General features: G+C 50.7%; 3 protein-coding genes across 4 annotated transcripts in view; 2 read left to right on the forward strand and 1 right to left on the reverse strand.

The window, feature by feature from the left end:
- The window catches only part of LOC147241955 (uncharacterized), a 184,751-nt gene that overhangs the window by 48,390 nt on the left and 111,643 nt on the right, over positions 1-24,718 (reverse strand). The window lies entirely within an intron of this gene.
- On the forward strand, positions 4,219-7,098 carry LOC147241958 (uncharacterized; the record flags this gene model as incomplete). The annotated part of the gene is made up of 8 exons (XM_086192320.1): positions 4,219-4,350; positions 4,968-5,198; positions 5,281-5,352; positions 5,432-5,565; positions 5,665-5,810; positions 6,216-6,543; positions 6,660-6,887; positions 6,994-7,098. Coding segments are annotated over exons 5-8 (693 nt in total), but the record flags the coding sequence as incomplete, so codon positions are not given.
- Positions 7,102-12,667, forward strand: LOC147241959 (uncharacterized). Of its 2 annotated transcripts, none has more exons than XM_086192059.1 (10): positions 7,102-7,537; positions 7,633-7,845; positions 7,933-8,252; positions 8,345-8,598; positions 8,859-9,106; positions 9,212-9,927; positions 10,025-10,115; positions 10,350-10,478; positions 10,550-10,630; positions 10,702-12,667. In XM_086192059.1, exons 1-5 carry the CDS (start codon positions 7,111-7,113, stop codon positions 9,082-9,084), a joined length of 1,440 nt encoding a protein of 479 aa, XP_086048185.1. In that variant the 5' UTR covers positions 7,102-7,110; the 3' UTR covers positions 9,085-9,106; positions 9,212-9,927; positions 10,025-10,115; positions 10,350-10,478; positions 10,550-10,630; positions 10,702-12,667. The 2 variants fall into 2 exon arrangements, with proteins under 2 accessions (XP_086048185.1, XP_086048186.1); XM_086192060.1 differs by having other exon boundaries at positions 10,350-10,425.

Genomic DNA, 24,718 nt, shown 5'->3' on the forward strand with positions numbered 1-24,718 from the left:
ACTCACCATGAAAGGCCATTTCATCATGTTTTCCATGATGCTTTTAGCGCTGGAGACACATTCTGGATCCTTCTCCTCCTTTGCATGATCTTTCAGAGCCGCCAATGCATCCACAAATTTCAGGAAGCTGGTAGCGCACAGCATCCACCCGGCACTCCCATCTTGTTGTGGACAAAGCCTTGATGGACAAGTCTTTAACGTTTTTCTGGAGAATTGTCCAGCGGTGAACAGAGCTACTGAACAAATTATAAAGCCGCTGCAATAATCCAAAATACCCTAAAGATACGACAGAAGACTTGGCAGCATCTCCAACCACCAGGTTTAATGTGTCACTGCCACACGGGACACACAGTGCTTTGTTGTTTCGTCCTAGGACCCTTGCCTGGACCCCCTGCGTCTTTCCTTGCATATTGCTGCCGTTGTCATCGGACTGGCCACGGAGGTCACAAAGATCCAGGTTCAGAGTTTCCAGGTGTACTAAAAATAGGTTTAGCAGGCCCTTGCCAGCCGTGTCCTCAGCAACAAGAAATCCCACAAAGTGCTCATGAATGGACACTCCCTTTGTCAGCTCACAGTTGACAATTCTTAAAACTACTGACAGCTGCTCATTGTGGCTGACATCAGGAGTGCAGTCCATGATGACTGCGTAGTGCTTGGCCCTCCTCACTCTGTCCACTATGGCTTTAGTGGTGCACTGTGCCACAAGGCCAATTCATTTGTTCTGTATAGTCTTACTTAGGTATGTCTCAGCCAGCTCTTTCTCCTCAATCCTCCTCAGGTGTTCCTTCATCATTGGGTCAAATTTGGCCATAAGCTCCACTTGACCCAAGAAATTGGCACTGCTATGCTCGTATAATTTTTCTCTGTGGCCTCGAAATGCAAGGTTACGTTCAGGTAGGTAGTTGACGATGGCAAGTAATCTGTGCAGAATTTCCTTCCACCTAACAATTCAGATTCAGATTCAGATGACTTTATTTATCCCCGAGGGGCAATTAAAATACGGTACAACTGAGCAGCATGACATTAAAAAACAATAAAAAAAAAACTAAAAAAAAACGGACATGACAGTGGGAATAAATAAGAGAATAAAAATAAGATTAAAGATAAAAATACAATAAATATGCTACATAGAGTATGTACACAATGTAGAATGAAGAGTAAGGTGACTGGAGTGAGTGAATAAAGTGCAGACAATGTAAACAGTATAAACAGTGTAACAGTGAAGACAGGATATTGAGTAGTCCGGGGAGAGTATGTAGATGTGTGTGTGTAGGGTGTTGGTGTGGGGAAGGTGTTAGCAGCTGGAGTTAAAGAAAAGAATGGCTTTGGGGACAAAGGTGGCTTTCCTCCTCTCAGTTCTGCAGGCCACACAGCGGAGGCGTCGCCCAGAGGGGAGCCATTCAAATGCAGAGTGGAGTATGTGTGAGGGGTCTTTGATGATCTTGGCTGCCTGTCTCAGGACCTGTTGGCTGTAAACGTGTGAAAGAGTTCTGACAGGCAGGCCGATGATTCTGGAGCACACTGATGCAGTGCGCTGCAGTCTGTTCCGGTTCTGGAGGCTGAGGGAGTGGAACCAGCAGGTTATGGAGGATGTGATGATGCGTTCCACAAAGGCGTAGTAGAAAGTCATCATTATGGGCGCGCTGACTCCAAAGGAATTGAGTTTCCTGAGGAGGAACAGTCGTTGGTGACACCTCCTGAGAATCTCCTCTGTGTTGGCAGAAAAGTTCAGGAGGTTGTCAAAGATTGTGCCCAGGTATTTGTACTCTTCGACCACCTTCACTGGCTTCCCGTGGATGGTGGTGATGACAGCAGAAGCCAGATCCCTCTGCTTGCTGGAGAAGCTCACCACCATCTCTTTGGTCTTGCTGACGTTCAGTTCTAGTTTGGAGCTGTCACACCACTCTACAAACTCCTGAAGAGCGGGTCCATGATGTTGTGCTGGGCCTGACAGCAGTGACAGGAGAACTGTGTCGTCAGCATATTTCACCAGGTGGCAGTTGGGCTGTGTGGATCGGCAGTCATCTGTGTAGAGGATGAAGAGCAGGGGGGAGAGCACACAGCCTTGGGGGGAGCCAGTTGAGGTGAAGCGGAGGTCCGAAAGGGAGTTGTTGACCCGAACTTTCTGAGTCCTGTTGGTCAGAAAGTCCAGAATCCACAGTATAAGCTGGTCGTCCAGATGGAAGCAGGAGGAGAGTTTGGTGGCCAGGATGTGGGGCTGCAGTGTGTTAAATGCTGATGAGAAATCAGCGAACAGAAGTCTGGCGGAGGAGTTAGGAAGCTCCAGGTGCTTGTGGATGGAGTCCAAGATGAAGATTTTTGCATCCTCGACGCCTCTGCGTGCACGATAAGCAAACTGGAATGGGTCCATCAGGGGGTCGGTTGCTCTGATGATGTGCTGTTTTATGATCTTCTCCATGGCCATAAAACTGATTTCAGCATTAATGAGATTAACGGTCAATTGCTGTGCCAGACTTTAGATGATTTCTCAGTGTGTGCCAGCCTTCCATGCATTAATGTGTTCAGGGGACCTTTCATGTGCCTTGAGGTTAGCCTGGAGATTGTTTCAGTTATTAAAACCACTGGAACTCAGCTGTGAACGCATGCTCCCATCTCCAAACAACCAGCAAAAAAAGCAGAGAACTAAGTCCTTTCCTTTGCTGTAAACAAGCCAGGACCTATGGATCTTCCCTCCACTCTCCATGAATGTATAGTAGTTACTACATGTGAACCTCCGACTGTCTGTATTTTTTAAAAAGTCGGTTTTGATTTGAACAGGTCCTCTCAACACTATCAGCCATCGCTCGCTGTCACTGATATTTTTTTGGCAAAAGTGCCGGGTCATCATCCGGTCCCAATTCATTCGTAGTTGGGGGAGATGGAGGGCCGTCAGGCTGCGGACTCACCAAATTTTCATTTTGAGCATCAGCGCTTTGCTCCTCCACCACTGGGCTTGCGGCACTTGGTTCTGCGGTAACTCGTTGAGCTAGCCCGCTGGAACTCGGCTCCGAGTCTGCCCACTCTGCCGTAACAAGCTCTGGCTCCTTAGGCTGGGGCTGCTCGCTGACATTTTTTCAAGCTGTTTTGTCTCAGAGAAAGTAAAAAATTGCGACAGTTTTGGTAGTGTCCCGCTGCATTTGGCTACGTCTTTGCTTTTTGCCGTTTCTCCGAGACAGCTCCGCTTCCCCGAGCCGGCTTCACGCAGCTGTGGTTTCCTTTGCAGCAGTAATTACATGGAGCCCTCTACTGGCAGGGGGTGTAGTAATTCGCTGAATTACTGGCCCGCGCAGCTGACACGCACACGGACACAACGCCAAGCACTCGCACTCGCACTCGCACATTTACTGCTGCATGGAGGGGGATGTCTACAGTGTATTTCTAGCGCTGGACAGCTCCAGTAGATATAGACAGACAACCATTCACACTCACACGGTCATTTTAAAGTATTCAATTAGCCTCGTTCCAATTTGGATGTCTTACCCAGACATGCATGAGTACCAAGAGAGAACCCACGCAGGCACAGTGAGAACATGCAAATTCCACACGTGCCCGGGCCGGGACCTTCTCGCTGTGAGGGACAGTGCTGACCACTGCACCACCGAGCCTGTCCCTGTCTATATCCTGCCGACCAATAAAATTATTCCCGGTCGGAGAGAAGCCTCCGATTGGCTTTTGCAAAGTTAGAACAGCAGGAAGAGAAAACGTTAGAACAAAGTTAATAGAAATACATGATCCAATACAAATTATACAATTATATTCAGGATGCTGTTAAAAAATTCTAAGAGCTGTTTAGTCATTTAGCTTTGATGCATTGTGATTCAAATCATGATTATTGAATTTGCAGGGTTTTTTGCATTGATTTGTTCTTTTTTTTCCAGGAGTGTTGTGCTCTTATTTAACCACAAGATGGCGCCTCAAGCAAAGCAAACAACTGTGGACTGAATGAGATGAGGCCTTGATGTAGGAAGGATGTGTTGTTTGTAAGATGTATTATTTTATAAATCGCTAAAAAAGAACAAACTGGTATTGAATCCAAACAAAATGAGCTGGAGAAATCAGAGAAGTCTACTGTGGTAGAAGTCTACTGCTTTTATTTAACCACAAGATGGCGCCTCAGGCCATCAGGCAAAATAGAAAATGAGGAACGCTTCACGAATTTGGGTGTCATCCTTAGCGATCCCCAGGATCGCGTTCTTCGGCACTCCAGTCCAACGAAGAGTCCAATTTAGCAGCCAGCCAATCGGCGGCTCGCTTTAGCCAGCAGATGATTTGATTGGTCGACGGCATCTGGCTACCTTTTTCCTGGTGCGCTCGGCGTTTTCCGTCACTGTTCTTCTGCGACTCCGACAGGTAAGTCACGCTGCGCTCTTCCTCGCTCTACAAAGACCAGAAACTTCACAAAAACTTTACCACGCCGAATGACAGACTTTGTGGGTGTCTTATCCTTGATATTTCTTGCGACTGTTTGCACTTTTTCACACCGAATGAGGAACTACTTGGCGTTGTTATTTCTTGGGACTGTTTTGAGGTTTGCGGCTTCTGCTAGCAGACTTTGCGCTGTACGTTTGAACGAACGAAGGAACGAACGAATGGAAAAAATGAGACTTGATATCGGTTCCATGCAAACGTCCTACTAGAAACAATGAACACCACATATTTATGTGGGTGTCGTGTCCGAACGTGTAGCTCCTGTTTGTGTGTCTAAACCAGGACAGAGGTACGGCGTTTTTTCCGCCGCCATGGACGCCTAAAGTTCCGACATATTTATTTACTTATATATTGATATTTTTTTTAATCTGTTGATGAACATACATTGCTCATTATACTTGAATGAATGAACGAATGAATGAGGGAGGCGCTGTGTGTGACAAAGAGTGCATTTTCTGTCGTGTGTGCGCCTGCCCATGTGCGTGTGTTTGACTACAGGCGTCATGCTAAAAGAGGGTGTTTTGCGTGACTCTTTGCAGAATGGCATTTAAACCCAACTTCCGTTTTCACGGAGCAACATCCACCGAGCTCACCCTGGCTCCTACGCCTGCGGCGACAGTGCTGGCCCAAGCTGGGAAAGCGAAGGTCACGCAGGTCAAGAAGGCCGACCTGGTGAGGGAGGAGGCGAAGACCCGTGTGCTCCAGGCCGGAGGTGACCCTGGTTGCAGCACCAGCCTCCTCCCACCAGCCGGCACAGCGGCCCTCATCCTGTACGTTCTCCTGTTTCTACACATTTCGCCCGTGTGAGCGCACTTGACTTGTGTACTTATTCTTTTCCACGTGTGACTACAGGCGCCGCATCCGTCGACCCCTCTGAGCCTTCCGACACAGATCTCCTCACCGCTGCCGTGGAAGTAGAGTCTTGTAAGTGAATGTTGACTCGTGGTGTGTGTGTGTACACGTCCTGGTGTGTGACACTTGTGTGTTTGTGTGTCATTTACAGAGATTGGTGACACTGGGCCAGCTGTCACTCCACCCAAACCCTCCCTCTTCCGGACCCCCCCTCCCCCTGGCGAGCCCGTGGGGGATGAAGGAGGACGGCCCGAAACCCCTGCCCCATCCTCCTCCGGTGCACAGGTACAGAGATGTATATCATGCGTGTCAAAGAGCTGAAACCTAAAAGCTAGAGATCGGTGTCTCGACATAACCGCTGAATGATCAATGTGACGCTTGCAGCTGCTGCCCAAGGGCTGGAGGCAGACGCTGCCGGAGGAGAACCAGGAATGGCTGGGCCAGGCCCTCTTCACGTGCGACGCCAGAGGGAGATTGGCCCTCACCCCGGACCTCCGCATGTGGTGGCACCCTCCCGGGCCCCGTCCGCTGTACGCGCAGCCCCCCGCCTCTCACCACGCCTTCTATCAGAGCCGCTCCTGCCTTTGGCTGCCCTACAAGTTGTGGGCATACAGGCTGGTGTGCCCCGACTGCAGCCACAGACTGGTTGGAGCTGGGCTCTACAGGACAGTGCGGAGAGTCCTGGACGCAATGGGCTGGTACTTCATGGGCACTGAATACCTAGAGTACGGCTCGTGCAAATGGAAGTACGCAGCCTGGGCGCCCTGTGTCGTGGAGCAGCACAGCGGCACGACAACACACTCGGGACGTGAAAACGCATGAAACGCAGGCCTGAATACTGACAGCGTTTTACGATCGTAGCACTTGTTGTTGGCGTCGGGGTGTCATGTGATAACGCCTGTTTGACATTCAGTTCTTCCATCCTTCTTTGACAGGCTGTCCTGTGACAAAGCGGTCATCAGGCAGCTCAAGGAGCGCACCCTGGACCACTCGGCATCCCGCCTCGGCGCCTACCTGGAGGAGCAGCACTGCCGGGACTGGATGACCAGGTCCATGTTGTACCTGTCGGTGCTGCGCAAGCTCGGGGTGCCGGGTTTCCAACAACAGCCCGGGTGCGTGTCGCTCCCGCTCATGCACCCGGCACCCTCTGTCCACTGGCTCCTCTCCGTCTACGTACGAGAAGCCCTCCCTCGTCTGACGGAGACCAAAGCCAGGGTTATGTCCATCTTGGGAGACATCATAAAGATGGACTCCACCAAAAAGGCAAGCTGTCACATTTTTGGTCAAGTGTGGACTGACTGGCGCTAACAGGTGACTGGGGGGGGGGGGGGGGGGGGGGGGGACAGGAGGGAATTACTCACATTTCTCCTCCATTGCAGATGACCAAGAAGCTTGCGGGGGAAGGCGCCGGGACGGCAGAGTGGGTGACCAATGTGGGCAACGAGCACGGGCAGGTGCTCATCTCCGTCCTCACCGCCGCCGAGGGGGACGGGCTTACGCCCATGGCGGACGGGCTGGTGCAGAGGTACAGGGTGGCTGGACAGGACCCTCCCCGGTTCCTGTACGTGGACCAGGACTGCTGCACCACGGGCGGCACACGCTGCAAAGTAAGGGGTGGAAGTGTGTGTGTGTGAGCGAGAGCGAGAGAGTGTCGGTGCCTGCGTACACATGTCAAGTTTTCCTCCTCCAACGCATCTTCCTCTCCTTCTGCAGGTGGTGGCCATGTTTGCAGGCTGGGAGCAGCTGGTGGTGCGCCTGGACGTGTGGCACCTCATGCGCTGCTTCGCAGGAGGCGTCACCACTGACAGCCACCAGCTGTACCCCACCTTCATGGCCCGCTTGTCCTTGGCCGTGTTTGAGTGGGACGGCGGGGACGTGGCTCGCCTGGTGGAGGCCAAGCAATCCCAGCAAGGGAGGGACGCTAGGGTGACACCCACGCCCAGGGAGCTGGCCCGCCACTGCCGCCGTCGGACCAGGGGAGCCCGAGTGACGGAGCAGCTCATCCAGGAGCTGCTGGACTCCTTCTGGGACCTGACGGACACCATGGGTGTCCCGCTCATTGACCGCGGCAGGATGGAGGACATCTGGAGGACGCAGCGTCGCCACCTGGCTTGCATCCAGGATCCGGAGGGGGTGAGCCTGTATGCGAAAGTGGGGGAAGTCACCAGAGCGGGGGTCAAGCTTCCCGTCTTTCGCTGCGCCAGAGGCTCCAGCTCCCTGGAGTCGTTCCACCTCCACCAGTGCCGTTTCATCCCAGGTGAGACGCGTCATGAAATGCATCTTTCATCTCTCACGCTCTTTGGGTCCGTGGGTCTTTGGGTCTTCTTTCTCCCCTTCCTCCCTGCCTTGCAGGCACGAGCGCCAGCGCCCTCCACTTCCAGGTGTACCTGCTGGAGGGACTGGTGTGGTGGAATGAGAACCGAGGCAGGGCCTCGGTTCAGCCAGAGCGCCGGACGATGCCGCGCTACTACAGCGCCACGTTTCAGCACGGTTTCAACCAGCTGACCCAGGAGTTCCTGGGTCAGACGCTGGTTGAAAACTACATCCCGCCCGGGAAGTACACAGGTATGCTGTCAGGGAGGAGCGCTCACTGACACGCATGCACGTGCCTATTAAACATTTGAGGTCATGGCCTGTCTTTCCTCCCTCCAGGGGAACTCATCAGGGTGGAGTACCTGTTCTCCCAGACGGGCGCCGTGCTGATGCGAACTGGCCTGGATCCAGATACTCCGGACCAGCTGGACCAAGCGGAACAGGCGGCTGAGATGCCTGACGAGGGCTACCAAGAGGAAGAGGAGGAGGCAGTGGCGGAGGAGGAGGATCTGGGGGACATTGGTTTCTTCTCTGCCACTCATCTCTTTGATCTGCTGCTGCCCTCGTCACAACAGCCTAAGCCTGGCGCACCCCTGCCCGCCGCCGCCACTGCCAGCACCTCGTCAGCGTCTGGTGCTGTGCCCTCCAAGGAGGAAGAGGTATGCCACCCGCCTGCCTCCCTCCCCGTGTGTTGACATGGCGGCCCTGCACTTTCAAAAGCCTTAACAACCCCACGCTCTGCTTTTTGCAGGAAGTCCTGGGGCCTGACGGCCGAGGAGGCTACCAGCACCTGGTGCGCCTGGCACACGCCCAGGTGGAGCTGCGCCACAATGCCTTCATCACGGAGCGGCAGGTGAGGGAGATAGTGGCGCTTTGGCAGAAGCTGCACGACCATGAGGCCCCTATCTCCTTCCCTCCTCGCCACCAGGAATGGCTCGTGCATGGTGGTTTCAAGGCTGGACCCTCCAGGCACGCGAGCACCGCAGGGGTGGACAGCGTCAAGCGGTATGCCCTGAGAATTTCACACGTCACTTCTTCATATGCGCTCCTCCTGTCCCACCGACGTCATCTGCAGATGTTTGTTTGGTCGTTTCCAGCGGCAGTCTGCTCATCAGCAGTTTCAGGAAACAATATTATGATGTGAACAATCGCTTACAATAGTAATAATAATAGTTATAATACTGATAATGATCATAGTGTCACAACACACGGCAAAGGTATGGATTCTCCTCTCTGATACTCGTCTCTCTCTGCTCCCCGTTCAGGTTCTACCGCGAACAGGGGGAGGGTGCGTCACAGCTTCCCAGCATCAGCTGGTTGGTGGAAGCAATGTTTGTGGAGCTGTCCCACATCCACCAGGAGGGCCGGAAGTTCGCCGGGGTGCGCATCAACCGCTGGGGCGCCGTCATGAGGGACTACACCATCATTAGGGACATCGTCCTCCATAGCCCCAACCTCATGGCGGCCGCCCCCTTCAGCTGTTCCACGTGAACCAGCTGAGTCTGGCGCAGTGGTAAGAGTCCCGCGCTCTCTTCATCGTACCCACCCGTCGATCGACGAGACTTAACTGCTTTTTTCCCCCTCATCCTCATGGTCGGCTCTCCTCTGTCCGTGGCAGGTACAACAAGCGCTGCAAGTTGGCTGGGACACAAGCTGTTGTTGTCAGTGTGCCAGGGTGCATTATGACCACAGAAGCAGTAGAGCCTCTACCGTCTGCCAGGGCTCTTCTGCAGGAGCCATCGCTGCCCCTCCAGCCTCTGAAAATGCAGCATCCAGAGGACACGTCTGGTCGGCCAGTCACACACCGTGGGCCCCTGGCACCACAAGTATTCTGTGCCCTCCAGGCTTGTGACAGGACCACTGCTGCAGCAGCAGCAGCAGCCGCCACCGCCGCCACCACCACCTCCTCCACCGCCACCCCATCTGCTGCTGCGTCAGGCTCCAACTCGCAGGCTCCATCTGCCACCCGCTCCTCCTCTTCCACCGCACCATCGGCATCCGCCTCTCAGGCGCCATCGCCCTCCACCTCGCAGGCTCCGTCGACATCTGGCGCCGCCTCCGCACCGTCCGCCTCCCCGCATCCTGTACCCCGCAGCACAGCCTTCCACAGGAGGTGGCGCGAGGAGCAGGCGCATCGGGCCCTGGAAGAAGGTGCTCTCCTCCCCAAAAAGCCCAGGACGTCACCATCGCAGTTCCTGTGCTCGCGCTGTGGTCCAGCTGAAAACTAAAGAGTACGGCCACAGCCGCTACAGAGGAGAGCCCTTCTGCTCTCGGGCTGAGGGTCGCACCGTGGAGGACTGGCTGGCAGAGAAGAGGAGCAAGGACCCCAAAAAGGTGCGTTGGTCGACAAAAAATAAATTGTGTTGGTGTTGTTGTTGTTGTTGTTCATTGCCAACACTTTCTTTGTTCTCCTTCTCCTCGTCATCTGCAGAAGTAACGCGGCCGGCCGGCCGGCATCGCTCTGCCTCCCGCATCTTATCCGTCGAAACCTTCTGCCGGGACCCCCAAGATCCAGCTGACAGGTACTTGCTTACTTTCAGCGTCTAAACCTTGTTGATCTGCGTGATCTTTGACAGCCACTGACAGCTGTAGTGTCTGTCTAGCTGGTTTCACGCTTGTGTGGCTCTTTGGCTCCGTGATGGTGGCTCCCCTCCCTGCAGCCACTCAGTATTCGCACTTTAAGTAGATCACCCGACGTCCAGACTGGACACTTTCCTGGGAATGTCTTTGTCTCTTACGACACCTTTTTCTTCCAGGAGATGGTGGCTGTTAACACGATTGCCTTCCTCCCGCCCCGCCGAAGGACTGGCTCTTGCTGTGCTGCCTGCGGAGGTGAGAGAACAATGGGGAGGATCCACGGGAGGGAGGCCAATGATCGTTCAAAGGTGAGCAGGCTGACGAGCCCAGAGTAAAGTCTTATAAAACAAGCCCAAACCACCTCTGCTCTCTCCGTTAGCCTTCGCGATGGAGCCTAGGAAGCATCTGTTCAAGGCCAAACACCTGGAGGAGCAGGAGGAGGAGGAGGACTCTGATCGAGGTGTGTGTCCACAGCCTGGTGCCTGTGTCGCTCCGTGCGGAATATTAGTCATACTTGTGTGTCTTTTGCAGGGTTCACCTCCTCTGACATACAGAGCCAGCCAGGAATGGGAGAGGAAGGAGACGCCGCAAGCGGCAGCAGGGGGCAGCTGCCCAAGAGCGGCAAGCGGCGGTGGCGGCTGAAGGTTGCGTCCGTCGCCGCTTGCCGCTCTTGGGCAGCTGCCCCCTGCTGCCACCAGGGTGACCCTGTACAGGAGGAAGAAGAAGGAGGAGGAGGAGGACAGGGAGCTCCTCGCCAGGACCGACCCGGACATGGCCCCGGGGAACCCCTGCTGCGTCTGCGGGCAACCACAGCACCTGAACTCAGATCACGCCTTCTACTGGGGCGCTTCTTCTGCCCGATGGCGGACGGGGGACAGAGGACTGCAGAGCAGTGGCTACAGCAAGAGTGGGAGAGCAGCGCGCCGTCCATCCCCAGAACCACCTCCTGGCGCATCAGGAAGGAGGAGGAGGAGGAGGGCGGGGGAGCCCCCGCCCGAAACACCCACAAGCCTCACAAGACGCACATCTGCCAGCTCTGTGGCCTGCCGCTGAGGAAAGACTACGGGCACAGTTCCTACGGCGGCGCCGGCAAAACCACAGAAAAATTCTGTGCCCTGTTGCAGGGACTGCACCCTGACCTCTGGCTGACGAGGAAAAGAGCCAGACAGAGAACATCTGGGGCACGGAGACAGAGAAAGAGAGAATGTGGCTGTCGCTATTATAACCTTCCCGTGTCCTTTTATATTTTTTTAAAAAAACATATTGGTGTTGCCAAAGCCCTGCTGCACACACCCTGATCAAGGTCTTTTTGACCCCCCTTCCCTCTGACAGGCTCAGGGTCATGAGGGCACGGACAGAAAAACTGGGAAACAGCTTCTTCCCCAGGGCTGTGAAAGCTCTGATGGCTGCCTGAGCACGACTGTTGTTGCACCTCTCATCCTGCACTTTACTTGTGATGGACGTTCAATTCGCAAGCCTACATCACCACTGGACTCACTGCACTATCCTCTATCCTTCATTCGTGTTCTTTTTCTATCCTGTTACTGATTTTCTGTTCTAAATGATTATTATCTGTTTATGCTGCTGTGTGACGGACTGTGTCCGACTACATCTCATTCTACAGAAATGTTCAGTGGTAATAAAGAAAACCTTAAATGACGCTGGGGTAGTCATCCGAATTCATGTCGGCCCACTGCACAGTTCGTGGCTGTCGTTGCCTCTCTGGCACAGAACCACAACGATCACTGGTGGAATTTTGACAAGCATTGGTGAACTGTGTCACTCTTATCAAATCCAATTGATATTTTCAACAACTATTTTACCTCTTACAAAGGTTAGTGAGTACGTACAGTGGAGATTCCATTCGACACTGAAGGTAGCCTGTTGGAGGCGCTTCGTAATGTTACCGTTTACACACACTCTCCACTACAGAGAAGGGCCAGGTGAAGCTGAGCCAGCAGGAGACCGGCCATACATCCGGATTTAGGCAGGGCAGTCCGGAACTGAGATGCCTTGTCCATCAGGACGCTTATTTGTCCTCTTTTTTGGCGTTGCATTTGAACGCAACGCAGCCTATCGTCCAATGGTGTGAGAGTGGTTAAAAATGATGGTGTCACTCAATCATCTGACTTCTCATTGGTTGCAAATGTAAACAAGCCGCCCCCTTTCCCATGTGCTAGCTGTGCACGCGGCGCCTCACCTCGTTAGCGGGACGTTGACGAGCCGAGAGGACGGACCGCATTCATTGCCCAAAGGTCAAGAGAGCCCGCGTCCGTCATCAAAAGTAACAAAGACGATTCGCATGCGTTTTGCACACTTTGTCGCTGTTACGTGGACGTTAGCACTCAAAGGAAAGACGGCAATTGAAAGGCAAAACGTGTTTTTTTTAATTTGTTTAAGAACTGAAATGTGTATTTTTGGAATTTATTTATGTTTAATGTGCAAATTAAATATACGTAAAGGCCATCAGTGTTCTGCTTTGTGGCACTGCACTTTGCAAGACATGTATTGAATAAATACAAATACTGTGAACAAATACTTGTTCTCAGGAATATTTTTTCCTCTTCGTCTCACAGACACCGTGATATATCGTAGATTGCGATCAACACGCTATCTCAGAATCACTGCATCCTCATACCATCGTCATCGTGTTCAAAATTGCATCGTATCGTCATACGCCAGATTTCTATCATGCGATTTCCCCGCCCTCACTAGATGCCGCAAAGTGTCCTTCTTTTCTGCGATGAGGCAATGGCCACCCTAGAGGGCCGTGGTGCATCTCAAGTACTAGTGGCAACGTTCCCTTGTGCCATCGCCCAAGTTAAATCACGTGACGGAGACTCAAGTGGCAATAGGATACTTGGGCTCCAGTGAGAGCAACTTAGCTTGACAGCGCGTGCATTACTTTTGGTTTTCCCCGATTAGACTACAACTAGTCTAATCGCCTGTGCACAATTGGGCTCGGTTGAACATAAGATATTGTTATCATTACGATTCACGGTTTAATGCTTGGCCTAGGAGATTATTGTTCCAACAAGCTAAATCTCTAGGTATAGCAGCTAGCGCGAGTGTGACAGCGTGGATGAAATGGGCACAAGCATGAAGAATACCATCCATTGTCTTCCGCTTCTTCCTGTTGAGGGTCGCGGGGGGCTGAAGCCTATCCCAGCGGCTACGGGCGAGAGGGGGGTTCACCCTGGACAGGTCGCCAGTCCATTGCATTCACACTCACATTCTTATTGTCTTTGGATTTTGGGAGGAAGCCCGAGGGCCATAGAGAACCCATTTGCGTGTCTTTGGACGGTGGGAAGAAGCCAGAGTACCAGAGAAAACCCACGCAGGCACAGGGTGAACTTGCAAACTCCACACAGACAGAGCCCGTACCCGCGCTGGGACTCGAACCTAGAACTTTCTTGCTGTGAGGGGACAGCGCTAACCACCGTGCCGTTGAAGAATACCAACATGCTGTTTCACCAGCTTGTGGTCGATTGCCCTGATGGTACAGATCCAGTTTTCATGAACAACCTCGAAGCAAAACCACTGCCGTGGGCGTCAAAGTTGGAAAAGTCACTGCGGTCGAAATGATTCGAACACACAACTAACTTAGCCTCGTACTTTTCTGCTGGTGTTCCAAGGATAAAGTCCGACCATTTCTTTCTCAACTCTTTCTTGGGCAGCGTTGACATCTTGATCGCCACAATAACACAGGCACAAACTTGTTGTGCCATGTTAGCAACTTGCTGTTGGCGACCTGCTGAGACGGGCTCCGCTACCTGTTAGTCGCAAAATTCTGCGGAATCAACTGCCAACACGCGGGCGGTCGTGAGCCCGAGATGGAATGTCCAATGAATATTCATTTGGACAAGGAACGTCAGTTTGGTTGGCTTTTTCTGATTCGCTCTTTTATCTGCCTATTTTCTTTCATTGGCTAATGGAGGCAATGGATGTAGAAGAACATTGTCATGTGCAGGATGCACATGCCACTCGGAATGACCGAGTACGAAACAGCTCATCGGCGAATGACACCGTTAGTTATTCCCATCCTGCACATGACAATGTTCTTCTACATCCATTGCCTCCATTAGCCAATGAAAGAAAACAGGCGGATAAACGAGCGAATCAGAAAAAGCCAACCAAACTGACGTTCCTTGTCCAAATGAATATTCGTTGGACATTCCATCTCGGCTCACGAAAATACATGATAAAAAATGAATTGAGATGAATTGATAAATAACATGATGATCATTCAAAGTAGATTTTGGATTTAAAATCCAATGACGCTACTTTTTTTTGGGGGGGGGGGGTGGGAGAGCGGGTCATTTTTGACCCTGTAGGACAAGGGGAGTGAACAGAACTTGGAGATCCCACAAGGGTTGGATTGGAGAAGCGTCTGTTTGAGACTAAGTTGTTTTTGAGGAGACAGCGCCCCCATTGGTTTCTACTGTAGGTGAAATGTGTCACCCCGACTTTAAGGGCTTATAAAATGCAAACTTTTTGAGTCATATTTTAACATATTTTTAGTTAGCATATATATTTATGGAAGTACTAGCGACCTGTCCAGGGTGAACCCCCCTCTCGCCCGTAGCAGCTGGGATAGGCCCCCCCGCGACCCTTAACAGGAAGAAGCGGAAGACAATAGATGGATGGATGGATCTATGATACCTGAAACCTTGGCTAGGATAGGAGTTTATGAGATAAATAGAAAATTTCATAGTTTCAAAAAGACCCAACACTACAGTTCTGTTAAATTTAGCAAATCAAACAAATACAAGTCCAAAAATGAGTCAAAATTTTCATTGTCAGAAACCTGTAGTTTCCTCTTTTCCTCATGCTACTGTGAACAGGCCTTAATAGAGAGACATAACAGAGCAGTTGTTCAGCAGTGTTCCAGTGGGAGTTTCCTGGATGCCAGCATGTGAAAGACTCAGGAGTCATCAGGTGTTTTACACAGAGGGATTCATTTCGTGATAAATGAGCATGGAGGAGACCCAGGAATCATCAACACGAGCGTCACATGAGCAGGTCACCACCCACTTTTATTGATTGGTTCCTGCAAGAATCACTCCTAACGCCATCAGGATGTCATGTTTTGTCCTGCCCTGTCCCAACAGTTGGAGCACAACTACAGCCTGAACTCTGCCACTCCCTTATCCCTCCCTAACAACCTCATACAGACCCATTATTTGGACTGGCCTGATCCCCCTGACCCTCATCAGTCACTCGTAGTGCCTCACACTGGAGGGAATAGGAGCATCTGTGAGCTCTGACTGTTGGGATGCACATCCATGCAATGGAAGAGCTGTTTTAAAGAGGGAATCATTTGACCTCCTGACCTGTGTGGGCAGGTACAGGGGGACGATTCCGTCATGAACAATAATATTACTAAACAAATGGGTCTTTAGCTTCTTTCTAAAGGTGTCCACAGTGTCCTCATCCTCCTTATCTCAGGAGGAGATAGCGTTTGATCGAGTTCCAAAATAGGGACAAAATTGTCCTTTCATGTCCATATTGTGGACTTCCTGTTGGATTTAGGTCACAAGTGTCTCCATATCTTTTGTGGGTCTTGATTAGACGAATAATTGAGTTTTGGTTCCATGTTGCTATGACATTTCTAGGAGCAGTGGTGGGCTGTAGAACGTGTTTCTAGAGATGTCGGTGGCGCTGTGGAGCACATTTTTGGCACTTTAGGGGTTCATTTTGACATTTTATTAAAAAAAAAAGTCACCAGACCGGATGTGCGTGCCAAATGTGGTGAGTTTTAAGTGTGTTTAGGGGTCAAGTTAAGGTTCAAAGTGGCGGCAGAAAAAGAAAAAAACGTTGCAAAAACAATAGGGTCATCGCCCCAAAGTTCCTTTGGGCTCAGGCTCTAATTATTTTGGCAATGTGGGATGACACTGACAGATAAATCTCAACTCAAGTGCAGTAGGAGTGTAGTGTAGAAATTTGCAATGGCGTCTTCAATTTTGAAGCTAAAAAAACATACTGTGGTCACCTCTGGTTGCCTTGCAACTTCAGATAAATAAAACAAAGCTGGTTTAATTGTAACCACCTTTATTTTACATGCAACTGTGGCAATTAGCACGTTCATTAGTGGTGATCTATGCACAAAATCAATAAATGCTTTAAAATGTTTAAAAAGAAATAAAGTTACAATATGCCATAACAATAATCACTGAATTGGAATGGATATTGGGGATCTCAAGTCACTGGCATCTTTATTTCAATCCTGTGCTGAAAAGTTGAGGAACCCCGAGTCTGCTCCTTGAGGATCTTCACACATTCAACCTGCATTAGCTGATGTAGTTGCTAGCTGAAGCACTGACATTGTATGATACAGTAAACTTTTTAGTTGACTGGTGCCTATGTATACAGCAACCCTGGCGTAATTAAGGGTTGTATTTGTCTCCACCTGCGTGAGATCGCTCCAACATTTACACTCCTTTTTAGCTCTGGTTTGCTCTCCTTCATCTCCTGAGGGAAACAGCTTATTGGGATGAAATTCTTCCACTTGGTTAATGAGCTTTTTGATCATGTACCATTTTTTATTGTCTCTGAATAGCTGCCTGACACTGATGCTCATGACAGCGTGAGGAGTAAAGTTGCAGCCGCTAAAGCAAATGACCTAAAAGAGAACGTGTGGGCTCATCCCAGTTTTATGTCAACAATGCTTTGACTCAACAGTTCCATGTTAGTCTATTCTGTCATTAAACACACATCTGTTGTACAGTTGAGATATTTTCTTCTATTATCCTCATGGACTGATTTCAATTTTACCTCACCGCTGAATTCTTAGTGCAATGATCATAAGGCTGCCTCGCTTGTTCTTCCACCAATGGAGGAATTGATGACGAATTCCCACCGTTACCCATCTCGCCCAGCCAGTGTCTGGCACCAAAAAAGCCCATTCATGCAAAGGCAGCAGATGTGGAGGTTGTTGCCACCCTATCAAAACTAATCAATGAGAGAATGGATGATGTTGGGCTACAAATTGCTGGTGTCGGAAAAAATGTGGACTTTGCATGTGAGGAGATAAAAGACGTGAATGGAAGAGTGGGCACTTTGGACCAAAAAAAATCAACAAAGAGGCAGGTCGCATGGACATAAACCAGCAAAGGATTACAGACCTTGAGAGACACTCCAGAAGGTGGAATCTCAGGCTCCCACTTTAACTGTTCTTAAGATTTTGATCGGGAGTGTACACACACACACACACACACACACACACACACACACACACACACACACACACACACACACACACACACACACACACACCTCTTGGAAATTGAAGAGGATTTAATACAATTACAAAAAACACTTAAGACAGTAAAGCACATATGAGTTAGCCTCAATTTATCTGCGCTTCAAAGTGGACAGTAAAAAAAAAGTGTGCAGGATGAATGATAGTGACCTCCAAAAACTGAATGGAGGGCTGACCAGGCTCTACAGAGTCAGGATGAGTTTGGTACTGAGAGAGGAGTCGAGGCCTGAGTAGATGCAGCATGAACCCTTGTTATTGCAGCAGCCAGCTTGGTTTCTCAGCTGGATTGCTTCCATCGGTGTCTGATTCCTCGCCAACGAGCTGGTGGGGAGGACTTCCTCGTCAACCGTAGCTCCCCCTAAGATTTGACAAAGCTCCTCCTCTCAGGAGGAAGGTGGCTTCTCTCCACTGGTCAGGATGGAGAGTCAAGGCTCACAGGAGGGCAATAGTATAGCAACTGTGAGTGGTGATTGATGAATCATGAAAATCAAGAATTTAGATGCTAATGGATAGCAATCACTTAGAGAATAAGATTGTTCAGAGTTATGACAATGAAGAGGCAAGGGAAGCGTAACTACAGACAGAAGCAGTCTAAACATGTTAATATGCATGGGTGTCTATGAGTTTACTGGGTTTTGCTACAAGACAAATGTTTGGAATCCCAGGGTTTGAGGTTGCAGAGGTGAGAAAGACCTGTTGAGTCAGGGGACGAGGACTGGTAAACATCTTAAAACAGAAGCAAGTGTTGATATAAGTGGTGAATTAGAAAGGTGGAGAGGGGAACTGTTCTGCTCCCCTTTCAGAATTAAGTGTTCTGAAGGGGTTAGTCCAGACATCCTGAGGAAGGAAAAAAAAGGGGGGCTGGTACACTGTAGCAGGCTCAGCACCAGACACCAACGAACAAAGGTGAAGGGGATGTCCTCCTCGTCTGCCATGTCATCCCCGATCCCCATTGTCCAGCTGGTCCAGAGTGCCTGGATCCCAGCTAGTCTTCAGCAGCACAGCACCTGTCTGGGAGTAAAGGGACTCCACCCCAGTGAGTTCCCCTGAAGGGAGCAGAGAGACCATGACCACAAATTGAAAAACAGATGTGTGAAAAATGACCCCCCTTCCCTGAGGACATACCTGTGTAGTTGCCAGGCTTGGTGTAATTCAGCCAGCGTCTTACTCAGGAACTCCTGGGTGAGCTGCATAGCTGTCAAGTCTCCCGTTTTGGCCGGGAAACTCCCGTATTTTACCCCTCTTTCCCGCCCTCCTCCCGTTTTAGTATTCTCCCGTAAATCTCCCGTATTACAATGAAAAAAAAAATCCTCTGCTGAACTCTTACACTAGCCTCGCGAGAATTGCCACCTGCAGTAGTCTGGGTGGCAGTTGTCGCGAGGTTAGTGCCGACGGCGGGAAACAAACAAAAGAGAGATGGATCACGGACGTGACACCGAAGGCATTCCTGCCAAAAAAACTAAGTCTTCCTGTAAATACCTCGATAAATGGAACTCTGAATTTACCTTTCTAATGAGGAGCAGAAAGGGGGATAGCCGCGCTTTCTGTAGGATTTGTAATAGCGACTTTAGTGTCTCCCACGGAGGAAGGAATGATGTCAGCCAGCATGAGAAATCCGCCAAGCACAAGCGCGGGCTCGAGGCACGGAATCATGCCCAGGCGATGTCAGTATTTCTGACTAGAAATACCGCGGAGGCAGACCAGGTCACAAATGCGGAGGTTAAAATGGCAATGCTGTGTGCCAAAAACAACGTTGCTTTTACTTTCTGCGATGACTTCAACAAGTGTGTAGCTGAGATGTTCCCGGATATTATAATGTAGGAATTTTCACAGCATTTCAATGTCAACAAAGGTAGGCCTATCAGATTCTGATCACCTAATTTTAGTTAGTAAGTGGTTGACAAGTTGTTTTTAGATATCTTTTACACCTGTCTTAAGATGTAAGGGATACTGGAGCTTAATTGGGGTGGTGGGATGGCTTGCAGCGATCACCAGAAAATTTCCCTTATTTTCAAATCCAAAACTTGACAGGTATGGTGAGCTGGTTGAAGCCGTGCTCCATCTGGGGACTGTAGCAGCGCAGTGTCCCCTGCTGGCTGCACTGAGGCCCTGGCTCAGTATCGTTCCACCTCACCAGTCTCTCCAGCAGGTATGTAAACGTTTTGTTCATGTACTGCCATATATTTTTTGTCACCCACAGTTCCACTACTATGTGAGTGCATTTACGGTACTACCCAACCTGTATTGCGGTATGCGCGGGCTCTACCCAGCAGTCTGTTATGTGAACGGCCGTTGCTACAGCGTGTTATTGTTTCGCCTGCAATTCTATCAAGTAAATGACAGACAGACAGACAGACAGACAGACTACTTTATTAATCCCTTTTGGACGTTCCGCCAGGGAAATTGCACTCTCCTCAACAAACATTCACAGCACTGTTACCATAGAATGGACTAAAAATAGCAAAGAAGAGGAAACAAAGACTATATATATATATATATATATATATATATATATATATATATATATATATATATATATATATATGCATATTTACATGTGCATAGTGAAAGGAATAATCAAAATATTAATTGTTCTTAATTGTTATTATAACAATAATATAATTATAACAATAATAATGATGATGATATAATATAATGATGATTATATAATATAATCAAAAAATATAACAATAGTTATAATAATAATAATAATGATAATAATAATAATAATAATAGTAGCAGCAGTAGTAACAAGAATAATAATAATAATAAAAATAATAATATACAGTCTCTTATACTGCAAATGAGTGTCTGGTTGTTATCAAGGCAAGCTAATGGTGCTCAGCCCTCTCCTACAGTCCTTCTGTTGGCCCTCCCCCCCTCCGTGAGGAGTTTAACAGTTTGATGGCTTGGGGGATGAAGGAGTTCTTCAGTCTGTTGGTCCTGCACTTGGGGAGGAGCAGCCTCTGGCTGAACAGGCTTCTCTGGCTGGTGGTGACAGTGTGCAGAGGGTGGCTGACATTGTCCAGAATGTCCAGCAGTTTGTCCAAATTTCCTCTCTCTTCTACTGTTGCCAGAGGGTCCAGCTTCATCCCAACCACTGAGCTGGCCCGCCTGATCAGCTTCTCCAGCCTGGAGAGGTCTGCCTTTGTCACACTCCCTCCCCAGCACACCACAGCGTAGGACAGGACGCTGAAGACCACAGACTGATAGAACATCCACAGGAGCCTCCTGCAGATGTTGAAGGCTCTCAGCCTCCTCAGGAAGTACATCCTGCTCTGAGCCTTCTTGTACAGCTGCCTCGTGTTACTTGTCCAGTCCAGCCTGTTGTCCAGCCACAGCCCAAGATATTTATAGGTCTGTACGACCTCGACCTCCTCCGTTCCTATCAGAACTGGTCTAGGACTGGGTCTGTCCCTCCCAAAGTCAATGACCAGCTCCTTAGTTTTGGAGGTGTTGAGCTGCAGGCTGTTGTTGTGGCACCAGGCAACAAAGTTCCTCACCAGGCACCTGTACTCCTCCTCTTCATTGTCCCTGATACACCCCGCGATGGCTGTGTCATCTGCGAACTTCTGGATGTGACACAGTTCAGAGTTATAGCAGAAGTCCGCGGTGTAAAGGGTGAAGAGGATAGGGGACAGTACAGTCCCCTGCGGAGCACCGATGCTGCTGACCACAGTGTCAGACGTGATGTCCTTCAGCCTGACGAACTGTGGCCTGTCAGTGAGGTAGCTGGATATACAAGCAATCAGGCCAGGGTCCACTCGCATTCGTATGAGCTTGTCCTGTAGTGCAGGGGGCTGGATCGTATTAAAGGCACTTGAGAAATCCAGGAAGAGGATCCTCACTGTGCCTTTCCCCTTGTCCAGATGCGAGTGGGCTCGGTGTAGCAGGTAGAGGACTGCGTCCTCCACACCGACCTTCCCCCAGTAGGCAAACTGTAGAGGGTCCTCAGCATGCTGCACCTGAGGCCTGAGGAGGTTGAGGAAGAGCCGCTCCAGAGTCTTCATCAGGTGTGAAGTTAGTGCCACCGGTCGGAAGTCGTTCAGCTCGCTGAGCCGGTTCTTTTTAGGAACTGGAACGATACATGACGTCTTCCATAGGGTGGGCACTTTCCCGAGCTGCAGACTCAGGTTGAAGACCCGTTGTAGCGGCTCCCCCAGTTCAGCAACACAGGTCTTGAGGAGCCGGGGACACACTCTGTCTGGTCCCGCTGCCTTTCGGGGCCGAAGCTTCCTCAGTTCTCCTCTCACCTGGTCAGCTGTGAAGCAAGGAGGGGGTTGTGGAGATTGTGAGAAGGGGGGGGGGGTGGTGGAGGGAGGGGTGGAGGGGGGCTGTTCAGTTGCTGTGGAGGGGGAGGGGCGGTGGGCCATGGAGTAGGAAGGAGGCTGCTCAGCTGTTGCAGAGGGGGAGGGGGGGGGGGGCGTTGGAGGGTGGTGTGAGGTGGACTGGCTGAACCTGTTGAAGAACTTGTTCAGGTCATTTGCTCTCTCCACCCCTCCCCCCTCCGTGCTGGCCCTGGCTTTGTGGCCGGTGATGGTTTTGACACCCTCCCAGACCTCCCTCAAGTTGTTCTCCTTCAGCTTTTGCTCCACCTTCCTCCTGTAGGACTCCTTTGCCTCCTTCAGGCAGCGTTTCACCTCCCTCTGTGCTGCTCTCATCTCCTCCTTGTCCTTTGTCCTGAAGGCCCTCTTCTTCCTGTTGAGGACATCCTTGACTTCGTGTGTTATCCATGGTTTGTTATTTGGATAACACCGAACAGTCTTGGTGGGGGCAACCACATCTGCACAGAAGTTGAGGTAGTCTGTGAGACAGTGAGTCATCCCATCTATGTCCTCATCATGTGCACCCAGCAGTACATCCCAGTGTGTGGTGTTGTAGCAGTCTCTCAGGGCCTCCTCTGCTGCAGGAGTCCATCTCTTGATGGTGCGGGTAGAGACTGCCTGTCAGGGGGGTGTACTGGGGCTGTGCATGCACCAGGTTGTGGTCCGACTTGCCCAGTGGGGGGAGGGCGGTGACTCTGTATGCCTCCTTAACGTTGGAATACAGTAGGTCAATCGTCCTGTTCTTCCTTGTGGGACAGTCGACAACCTGATGGAAAGCAGCCAGGGTAGAGTCCAGGGTGATATGATTGAAGTCTCCAGAAATGATCATGAAGGCCTCAGGATGTTGGGTCTGCAGCCGTGCAGTGACACTGTGGATCCTTTCACGTGCAGTGGCCGCGTCCGCCGTCGAAGGGATGTACACACAGAGGGAGATCACGTGACTGAACTCCCTCGGCAGATAATATGGCCTCATGCTAACGGCTAGCAGCTCCAGATTAGGGCAACACAAAACCACCTTCACTGAGACATGGCCAGGGTTACACCAATGGTTGTTGGTGTAGATAATAAGTCCCCCACCTTTGCTTTTCCCGCATGCCCTCATGTCCCTGTCCGCTCTCACCGCAGTGAAACCTTGCAGGTCAACGTTAGCATCCGGTATAATATCGGTTAGCCATGTCTACGTTAGGATGAACAAGCTGCACTCACGGTAGATCCGCTGTTTTTCCAGAGCGACAAACTCGTCTATCTTATTCGGTAGCGAATTGACGTTGCCCATAATCACGGAGGGAATCGATGGTTTGAAGCGCCTCCGGTTTCGTGCCAGCTGCGCCTTTAGCTTAGCCCCAGCTTTGCAGCCTCGGTAGCGTCTCCGCAGCTCCACTGGGATGTTGTGTCTGTGTCCCTGTTTGAAGTTTTTAAGAGCAATTACTCTAGAATAAGCGAGAGTGTTGGCTCTCATTTGTAAAGTTGCCGTATCCATAGGATATACGTTTATGAACTTCTCAAGGAAGTAAAGGTAAGAAAAGGAAACAAAAAGAACAAAAAGAACAGTAGAAACAAAAACAGTGCTCAGAGCGTTCGGAGTGGCTGCCGTTTCCTACAGCGCCATCTTGGACGCCATCTTCATTCAAGTGTAAATATATTAATACAAAGAAGAAGGTTGTCGTTACTGAGTTATCAGGTAAGCCTGGAACTGGAGGAGGAAGCAAGAAGTTTGATGGACAGAGACGAAAAGTACATGAGCTGTACGCAGTGAATGACTTGTCTCACCTGGGATGATCCCCCCCCACTGGTGTAAAGGCTCACCCCCTTCGGATCCTGGATGCGGGCCGTGGATGATGCGTCCTCCAGATCACCATCCAGGATGATGTCAATGAGGATGCCTGTGGTTTCTGTCAGGTCCCAGGAGTTCCATCTCCAGCTTTGCTGGTCCAACAGCAGCAGTGGCAGGCCAGCTCCCTGAGTGTCAGTGTCAGCCTAGCGTCCCTTTCTTACTGAGACTGCTTGGCCTCCACTAGGCAGCCATGTCACCCCCATTCCACTAAAAAACAAAAAAAAACAAATCAAGGACAAGCAAGTCATGAAGGTAGCATACAGCTGCTGACACCCCTCACGAAGTGAGGACACACATCCAGGCGCACCAGCTGATCCCAGCCGCATCCGATCCATCGAAATCTGCGGCCGGGACCCCCAAGATCCAGATGACAGGTACTTAACTTACTTACTCACTTACAGTGTCTAAACCTTGTCGGTCTGCGTGATCTTTGACAGCCACTGACAGCTGTAGTGTCTGTCTAGCTGGTTTCACGCTTGTGTGGCTCTTTGGCTCCGTGATGGTGGCTCCCCTCCCTGCAGCCACTCAGCATTGGCACTTTAAGTAGATCACCCAACGTCCAGACTGGACACTTTCCTGGGAATGTCTTTGTCTCTGACGACACCTTTTTCTTCCAGGAGATGGCGGCCGTTCACGCGTTTGCCTTCCTTCTGCCCCGCTGAAGGACTGGCCCCTGCTGTGCTGCCTGCGGAGGTGAGAGAACAATGGGGAGGATCCACGGGAGGGAGGCCAACGATCGGTCAAAGGTGAGCAGGCTGACGAGCCCAGAGTAAAGTCTTTTAAAAACAGCCTGAACCACCTCTGCTCTCTCCGTTAACCTTCGTGATGGAGCCTGGGAAGCGTTTGTTTAAGGCCAAACACCTGAAGGAGCCAGAGGAGGAGGAGGAGGAGGACGACTCTGATCCAGGTGTGTACAGCAGCTTGAAAACTGTTTGTTTTTTTGTCCCCCCCCCCCCCCCCCGCTTCAAAAAGGACAAGACAGTGTGGCAGCACAGACAGCTGTGAGCTGTCATTCCTAATTGGCAATTGCACAGCCAACCACCGGAGGCGCCCTCACTCATAACAGGGGCGATTCCCTCCCTGCCCCATCTCTCTCTCTCGCTGCTCCTGACGGGTGACGTCATTTCC

Source organism: Aulostomus chinensis, chromosome 21 (assembly GCF_037954235.1).
Source record: "Aulostomus chinensis isolate RoL2024-O1b breed Wild chromosome 21, RoL_Achi_v1.0, whole genome shotgun sequence".
NCBI lineage: Eukaryota > Metazoa > Chordata > Actinopteri > Syngnathiformes > Aulostomidae > Aulostomus > Aulostomus chinensis.